The 9028-nt window shown below is 57.7% G+C and overlaps 1 protein-coding gene across 1 annotated transcript in view; it reads left to right on the top strand.

Moving 5' to 3' along the window:
* Positions 1-6126, top strand: part of HHIPL1 (HHIP like 1) — a 26467-nt gene extending 20341 nt beyond the window's left edge. The window contains exons 8-9 of the mRNA XM_040641242.1: positions 2214-2296; positions 4564-6126. Of these exons, the coding sequence (XP_040497176.1) occupies positions 2214-2296; positions 4564-5102 (622 nt within the window). The 3' untranslated portion in view covers positions 5103-6126. The remainder of the gene's footprint in view (positions 1-2213; positions 2297-4563) is intronic.
* Positions 6127-9028: the final 2902 nt, after the last annotated feature.

Below are 9028 nucleotides of genomic sequence, written 5' to 3'. Positions count from 1 at the left end.
CCGCCCCCATCCAGCAGCCCCTGATGTGGACAGCTACCCTAACCTTTGACACATCCTGGGTGTGGAAAAATCCTGAAACCCCACCATCACGCTTCTAAAAAATCATTTTAAGAAATTAGAAGAGTTTTAGGTTTACAGACAATTTGCAAAGATAGTTCAGAATTTCCCATATATCCCTTGCCCACATCCTCTATCATTAGCATCTTGTGACGTCCTGGTACGCTAGTCCCAGTGAATGGACCGATGTTGGCACATTCCTATTAATTAAAGGAGTTCTCTAGTTTTCCCCTTCTGTCCTTTTTCTGCTCTAGGATCCTATCCAGAAGCCCACATTCCATTCGGTCATCGTGTTTCCTTAGCTTCTTCTGGTCTGTGACAGCTTCTCAGACGTTCCTTGTTGACCACACTTTAAAAAAAAAAAAAAAAACACAAATCTATTCATTATTGACATTGTTTATCAAGAAACACATAAGGATTTCCTCCTTTCATCCCTTCCTCCCCTTTCCCCCGAGGTCCTCTCTGGCTTTATCTGCTAGCGCCAGGATTTACAGCAATATGGACGAGCACATGCAAACTTTGCGTTTTTCTTTGTTCCTTTTCCCTATTTTGTATAAACATTTCCACATTGCAACATCACTCTCGAAAGCATCGTTTTGAATGGCTGTGTAATTGGCTGTTGAGTCACCGGGCCACAATTATCTTACCCATTCCTTGGACATTAAGCTTATTTCCCTTTTTTTTTCATAGAGTGCTTCTCTAAGGAAATATCACATATATGGAGCATGTAATTCATGCCAGGCTGCCTTAGACCCACCCTCTCCTTTTGCCATGAGGCACCTTTCTTTCGCTGTGGGCTCATTCTCCCCAGGCAACTGAGGGGACCCGAGGCTTAGAGAGTTCTCCTGCTCAAGGTCCCCTGGAGGGAGGAGCCAGAACCAAGCTAGACTCCTTCCCTTCCCGCCCTCCGCCCTCCCTCATCTCTTTTGTGTTTCTCTTTTGGAATGCACGTCTTTCTTTGCACCGCAACATCCTGCGTAGAGGCTGCCTGGAATGAAGAAGTCGGGAGTGGACGAGTGGGGTGGGGCATCCATCACTGCCCAGACAAAACCACTGGGGCATTTACGGGTGCATTTCCTACCTTTTGCCTAACAGAGTTTTTTTGTTTTTTTGTTTTTTGTTTTTTGTTTTTTACATCATTTCTTTAAGGAACAAAACCGTGCTGGGTCTGTCTGAAGCATGTGGATATAATCTGGGGTTCAGAGCACAACCCACTCTTTCTGCAGCTTTGGGAAGCGTGGGTGCCTGGCTGTGTTTCTTCAGCCTCTGGGGGAAAGACCCATACCCCTCCTCAGTTTCCCTCTTTGGCCAGGCCTGTCTGGAAGCCACCTCCTGTCACATGGCCACTTCACCCTTCAGGCTTTTCCCTTGTGCTGCTGGAAACTATTGAAGTCTGGACCCACGTGGGCCAGTCCCAGAATAGGGTCGGTCCCATTCAAAGACTCACAGATCAACAGCCAAAAGCTAATTAAAATGGAATTCCATGCCTTACTTGTGCCCCTTGGAGATGTCAAAGGAGACCCAATTCAGAGCCCTGGTAACCCTTCTCAGAAGCGTCTCTCCCCCAGCTCTCTGAAGCCCCGCCCCCCACACCCTGGATCGCTCAGCTGCCAGCCCCGCAGCTCTCTCCCACCCTTTATCTTTAGATCCGCCTTACCTTTCCCTCTGATGTGGCATCACCAAAATCCAGGGCCAGAGGGGCAGAGAGAGAGAGACTCTCCTCACAGGCCGAGGGGCGCCGGCGGGGGGGTGTCAGGGTGGGGTGCGGGAATCAGACTGCAGTCACAGTTACAGCGGTGGGGCTGCTGGTGGAAGGAAAGGGGCTGTGACATTTGATCTCGTTCCGAAGACAGTTCATGCTCTGAATCAGAAGCCGCTCAGGAGAGGCTGAGCCACTGGCCCTTGGGCTCTTGAAAAGCAGACGCTGAGGGGACACTCGGCAGATTGTCCTACAGGATTTCTGTCCTGGGGTTGGGCTCCCGGAGCCCTGGGGGCCACACGGCAGGGGCGCCACCAGTGGTCACCATAGTTGTTCCCGTCCCCCTCTGCCCAGGCCTGAATGCACAGTGGTCTGGCTGCAGGGGCAGGGAGGGTGTCAGAGGGACAACTCAGGGCGGGCTCCCGGGGTGGCACTCACCACCTCCTTGTGTCGGCAGGCGGGCGCCACCCGGCAAGTGTCGGACCCAGCCGGCCCAGGTGAAGGCGAGGAGCCGCCTCATCCGGTTTGTGCCCAAAGAAAGTAAGTGCCTGTCAGCAAGGAGGCATCGGGGGAGGGAAGCTCCCCCACCCGGGGCCCAGCTGCTCCTCCACCAGATATGGGTCCTTCCAGCTGGCCCTGGATGCCCTTCCTGGGCCCCGACGCCTAGCACTGGGAATGGCACCCAGGAGATGCCCAGTTATAATGGGTGGAGCCCCTTGAACCCAGGCCACGGGTGAGTGGCCCCAAGGGGCTGCGGGCCTCACAGGGGCAAGGGAAGGGGAGGGATAGCTGGCGCTAGGCCAGGTGCACTCAGAGCCCTCGGGACAGACAGAGACAGCGGGTGTACCTGTGTGGGAGCAAGACTGGAACGAGTCATTCTAGATGCACGAGCCGCAGGGGAGGGGACACCTGCCTGGCGCTGCCATAAGATGGTTCCGTTTTGACAAATTTGGTGGGGAGGGAGGTAGACGCAAACCCTCATGACCTGAGGGCCAAGCAAGGCCACACATGATGACCCCTGGTATCTGGGGCCAACTGAAGGGGCAGGCCTGACGAGGGGTCTGTTCCCCTGGGCCCAGGCTAGGTGGGAGCATAGAGCCAGTGCTGGCAGACCATCCAGTTCTTAAGAGAAGTGGGAAATGGATCCATCCATCCGTCCGTCCGTCCATCTGTCCATTCACTTACCACACACACGTGCTTCGAGCTGGCGATGTACTGCTGAGCAAGACAGACATGGTCCCCGCCTCCTCGGGTTGTTACGTGCAATCTCTCCATCTGCAAATTTAGGCAGCTTTGGCTCAAAATCTTGAAAATCACCCTGCGGGCCAAAGGAAATACTTTAGGGGGTCCAGTGTGTCCAACAGATTGAGGACCTGTTGGTGGACTGAGGGGCAGGGGAACGGGAAGAGGGGAAGGCTGAGCACCTGGCAGCTGGGGGTGGGCAGCCCTGAGGAAGGGGTGCCCCCAGCAGAGGACAGTTGGGGGAAGGAATGAGCTCAGTGTTTGGGGAAGTTAATTCTGGCTGCACTTGATTTTGGGCCTGGGCCAGTTTTCCATTCATTCAGCAGTTTCTGGCCGTTTCAATAGTTACCCCTTCCGTGCTGGATGCTGGGACCACAGGAGAAGTCAGACCAGGCCCTGTCCTGGCTGGGACAGACAGAGAAGTCACTTACTGTCCCAGGGCTGTTACAGAAGTGTGTGCCAGCTGCCATGGGGACCCAGAGCAGTGCAGGACTGGGGTGGGGGCCTGGGGGTTCCTGGGGGCTGAGGGTTGAGGCTGGAACATAGAGGAAGGGTGCACTGGGGGTGGGGGGGGCAGTCTGGGCAGCAGGGCCCACAAGAGCCAAAGCAGAAGGCTCCCCAGCAGCCTGGGGAGCTGAACGTCCTTCCCTGTAGGTGGAGTGGGGGCCAGGCTGCAGGGAGGGGGGTGTCTGGCCCATGTCCCTGTGCTCCTGGCCCTGACCTGCTCCTGGCCTTGAATCAAGACCCTTTCTTAGCCTTCATCTCAGCTGAGGTGGGGGGTTAGAGGGCTTCGGACTGGTGACCCTGGGGTCCCTCCCCATAGTCAGGGAGTAGTCTGGGAGTTCGCCTCTCCTGGCAGTGTCTCATGCAGAATTAAGTTTATCTCTGTGGCTGGTCAGGGCCGAGCGTGAGTGTTGGGGTGCTGCAGGGACAAAGGGAGTCGCCCCCCTCAGCTCCCCATGCCGACTCTATCCAGGCCTGTGGCAGGGTAGATGGTTGGGGTACTCTGTCCCCTACGCCGGTTCTGGTCAGTGTGGACCCCAGCCCCAGGCCAGCAGCCTTGGGAGTGTGGAGGGGAGAGCTTCGCCCCGCCCTGGCGGGCCCTGGGCGGTCCAGTTCCCATCCTGCCCGTCTGCCTTAGATCCTCAGCAGTTTTTCCCCATCAATGGGCCTCAGCGTCCTCGCCCCTAAACCAAAGACTGGAACCAGGAAGTGTCACTTGCTCTGAGGAGTCCTCCCAGACACTTCTTCTCTTCCACTGGGCTCATGAGTTAACAGTGTGAGGGGCTGTTCCCCCATCCCTGCTCCCAGACTTGGGACTCCCAGGAGGGCAAGACTAGAGGTGTGGGGAGACCCCAAAAGCGGACTGGTGCAAAGCAGCTGCCAGTGAGTGTTTGCAGAACGAAGAAGCACCTCGCACCCAGCTCCAGGCTGGTAACCCCAAGAGGTACCCCATCCTCAGGGGTTGGAGTGGAGGGCAGAATGAGAACATCTTTCCTTGGTGGAGCGCTGGGGTGGGCTGGGCGGCTGGGGTCCTTCTGACCGCAGGCTCTTCCTCTGCGCAGAGTTCATCCGGAGGGCGGAGAGCACCCCACGGCCCACAGCGCGAGCACCCACCCAGGCGCCCCGCCGCAGCCGCCCCACGGCTGCTCCTCCGCCTGCGCCCACCCCGAGGCCCGCACGGCCCACTCGGCGGCCCGGAGGCCGGAGGGGTGGCGGGCGGCGGCGGGGTCGACCCGGCACCGCGGACCCTGCGCCCTCAAACGGCGCCGTGCGCCTGGTGCGGCCCGCGGGCCTGAGTCCGGGCCGCGGGCGTGTGGAGGTGTTCGCGGGTGGACGCTGGGGCACCGTGTGTGACGACGCCTGGGACATCAAGGCTGCCGCCGTTGTGTGCCGCCAGCTGGGCTTTGCGCACGCCGTGCGGGCCACCAAGCGCGCGGAGTTTGGCGAGGGCCGCTCGCTGCCCATCCTGCTGGATGACGTGCGCTGCGCGGGGAGCGAGCGCAACCTGCTGGAGTGCACGCACGCCGGCGTGGGCACGCACAACTGCGGGCACCAGGAGGACGCGGGCGTCGTGTGCAGCCACGAGGACCCTGACCTGTAGGCGAGCACCATCCGACGGGCCAGGACACCTCGGTCCGGCCGCAGCCTGGCAGGGCCCCTCCACCCTGAGCGCGCCCGGTGCGTGCATGAGTCTGAGGGCAGAGGGGGCCCATCCGTAAGGCTGTCCTGTGGAGGTGTGTGAGGTGTGTGCAGTGCTCGCGTGCTCTGTGTCCCTGCCACTGTGTCTTCCGCAGACCAGAAGCCACAGCATGTTGGGGTCTGTGTGGTCATGGCCCCGGGTGTTCTTTTCTTACCTCCAAACATCTTGGGCGTGCACGGGAACACAGTCTGGCCATGGTCCCTGAGCACTGAGGGCTAGCACCCTTCAAGGGCAGACATTGCTTTTGGCCGCATTAACAGAGGCGTAGCTGGCAGATTGAGGGAGGGGATCAGGCCTGTTTTGCCCAGGGCCAGAGTGGAAGGCCCCGGACTATCTGGAGTGTGGCTTAAGGAAGGTGACTCAGAGAGCATGGGCAGGTGGCCCAGCAGGTAGAGGTGCTGAAGAGAACAGGAAGGCATCCAGTGGGGCAAAGGGAAGCTGTTAGACTGATGGGTCCAGGGTGAACTGTGAGCCATGGCCATCTGAGTGAGGATCAGGCTGCCCGGGGGAGGCGAGCATTTGGGGAGGGCTGGCTGGGGGAGGGGGTTTCTGGATGACCTCTGGAAAAGCCTCTTGGTCATCTTGGACTTCATCATCATGCTGGGTCCATGTGGGTGCTCTGGGGACAGTGCTGGGGCCCCGGGCCCTGAGACCTGACTCTCCAGTGCTCACTGGAACGGAAGCCACCCACCTGGCCACTCTGAGCACCGTGGCCCTCAGCGAGTGAGTGGGGCACCAGGTTTCTCTACTTTAAAGACTGTGCTGGGGCCACTGAAGCCACCCCGGTCATCTCTATCCCCACGCTGCTCAGTGAAATCCCAGAGGACCCTCTTATTCTCCATCATCCGCCCACCCCCAGAGGTCCAGAAAGACTACTGACGCTCTATCACCCAAAGCTGTGCCAACAACGTGACTGTTTACAATCCCCTTCCCGCCTCTTCTCTCCAACCTGTACTGCCTGGGGGCTGGAGATGGGGGGGGGGCGTCTCGGCCTGGAGCCTCCCTTCTGCTCACAAGTGGAAGTTCCTTTGCCCACTAAGGACCTCCACCCTGGCCCCGTGTGTCAAGTACAGATGGGCATAGCTTCTGATAGGGGAGCAGAGAGGAGAAGCAGATGGTCACTGGGCAGTGGGGACAGGATATAGCCCATGTCAGGGTCTGTCAGGGCTCTGGGGGGTCATCTCAGCCCAACCTGTCATTATTCTGAGAGCTGAGCCAGCACCAGCGGCGGTGCGCCCAGCTAAGGCAATGGTGCAGGCAAGTCTGGGGGGTTCTCCTGGCTGCTCGCGGAAGCTGAGTGTAGAGTACAGGACTGTTGAAGAAAGCTCAGGGTCCCCTCTAGACCCCACACACCTCTGCCTTGAGCGGGGTCGGCAAGGGCCCTGGGCCCTGGCCACTTACCTGGCCCCATTGAATCCGGCCTGGAAACCATAGCCCTGCCATTGAGCGTGGCCTGTGTGCAGACACCGTTGTAAGGACAGTAGAGCACACGTGAACTCATTTGAGCCTTTGAACAGCCCTCTTCTCCTCCTTTTACAGATGGGGAAACTGAGGTGCACAGCCAGGGAGCGAAGAAGCCAAATAAGAACCCACACAGCCTAGCTCTTGCACCTGCTGGCACCCTGACCGTTCGTGGCACTGCCTGACCCTAGGGCTGCTATACCAGCAGAAAAGCAGCTTGGCCCAGGGGATCCCCCCGGGCTCCTGCCCACCGTGGGGTGCCAGCCTGGCTGGGAAGCAGCTGATGGACACTCCTGCCTCCTCTCACTGCCTCGTGGTAGCTGACGGGCATCTTCCCCAGACACAGGGAAATTCTGAACAGCGCTAGGAGCTGGGAGGGCTGAACTTGTCACTGCGCCCATGGAGAGAGGAGCCCAGGAGGCTGAGTGTCCTGGGCCTGGGCCTGTCCCAGATGGGGCTGAGCTGAGACTAGAGCTGAGGGAAGGGGGGTGACCCTCCAGAGCAGGGTGGCACCACGGCCCTACCCAGTGGGGCGACCAGAGCTCTTGGGCCCCCTGGGCCCAGAATGGTGGTGGTGGAAGGAGGGTCATACAGCGTCTTCCTCGGGCTCCTCCATGCCCTTCCCTGCCCTTCCTCACCCTATCAAGCCCCCTCTTCATTTGAGGGCCTGAAGGCCGTGATGCCATCAGGTGTGGGTTGGGAAGTGGGGCAGAAGTGAGGGCGGCATCTCCCACTGCTGCTCAGCAGTGGTAACCATCTGGGGCTCCTGGTAACTTCTCCCAAGTGATGGGGGGGGGTCCAGTGTCACTGTTGTTTGGGGGCAACTGGGAGCAGTCTCAGGTCCCTCCCCTCTGGGTGGGGTGCTCCCCCCTCCAGTCCCCCACCTCCTGACCCCTCAGGCTCCAAACAAGGCTTAGGCTTCAGCCTGACTCCTGACAAGGAGGCTGACAGACTCACTGCCCCTTTAGTAGTAACAAGGATGGACAGCTGATGTTTGCTGAGCACTTACTATGTGCTAAGCACTGTCCTAAAAGTTTTACTCAGTAGTCACTCACTTAATCCTCATATTAACCTGCATGAGGCATGTATTCTGCTCACCGTTTGTTGTACAGATGTGGAAACTGAGGCCCTGGGAAACTTCATTACTTGCCAAATGTCATATAGTCAATATTTGAAAGCAGGCAGTAGGGCCTTGAGCCCCAGCTTTGGAATGTCACCCTGCTGCCTAAAAGGCATTGAATTCAGTGTCCCCCCACTTCCCATCGGCCCCTGTCATTGTGCAGATGGGGACACAAGCCCAGAGCATAGCAGAGCTGGTTTCAGACTCCCTGTCTAGTGCTCCTTTCACTCCACTGCCTACAGCTGGCTGAGGAGGGAGCATTCACAAGTGACTCTGTCCCCAGGGACTTTGACCCTGCCTTAGAGTCCTCCACGGTCTCTGGGGATAGGCGCTGACCCTGGCCAAGGCTTTCTCTGCTCCCTGTCAGCCTCTGCCATCACACCCTCTGACTGGGCTTCCAGTCAGCAGGTAGAGTGATCTCTCAGAACGTGGCCCAGAGAGGGGCTGCCTCCACCCAGCGTCACACAGCTTAGTTCTTGAGCCCTTGGAGCCCAATGCTGCAGGGATGTCCCAGGTGCAGCCCGTCACCCAGGAGTGCATCCATGTGTCAGCCTCAGGTAACGATATGCCAGGTCCCTAATGGGGCCTCGTTTGTTCCTTGTGTACCTGCATCCCCTTCACGAGACTGAGGCCTTGGTCCCATGTTCAGAGGGAGGCGGTTTTGCACCACTCGAGGGAGGGCAGCCCCTTCAGAGCCTGGCTCCCGAGCAGGCAGCTTTCGGAGCCTGCACCCTCCCTCCGCGACTCCTGCTGGGGAACCTACTTCTTACATGATGCTCTCAAACTTGAGCAGAAAGACTTGCAGGGCCGGTTAAAACACAAGGCGCTGGGGGCCTGGCAGAGTGTTAGACTCAGTAAATCTCAGTGGGGCCGAGAATTTGCCTTGTGCCCCGGGTGATGCTGATGCAGTTGGCCTACTTAGGACGCTTTGAGAACCACTGTCTATACTAGTGCTGTCCGATAATATGAGCCACACAGGTCATTTCAAATTTTCTAGTAGTCATGTTAAACAAGCAAAACGAAAGGGGTGAAATTAATTTTAATAATATATTTTCTTTAACCCAGCATATTCAAAAATTACTGTTTTAACAGTTAATCCATATAAAAACATTAATGAGATTTTTAAAACATTTTTTATATCCAATCAATGTAATGCAGTGTCTGTTTTACACACACAGAACATCTCAGTTTGGACTAGCTGTGTTTCAAGCGCTGGATTGGCACATCTGGTCAGTGGCTACCATAT

The sequence above is a fragment of the Ursus maritimus genome, unplaced genomic scaffold (genome assembly GCF_017311325.1).
Source record: "Ursus maritimus isolate PB19 unplaced genomic scaffold, ASM1731132v1 scaffold_25, whole genome shotgun sequence".
NCBI classification, from domain to species: Eukaryota; Metazoa; Chordata; class Mammalia; order Carnivora; family Ursidae; genus Ursus; species Ursus maritimus.
The sequence above is the reverse complement of the archived record's forward strand: the minus strand, read 5'-3'. Positions and strand labels throughout refer to the sequence as shown.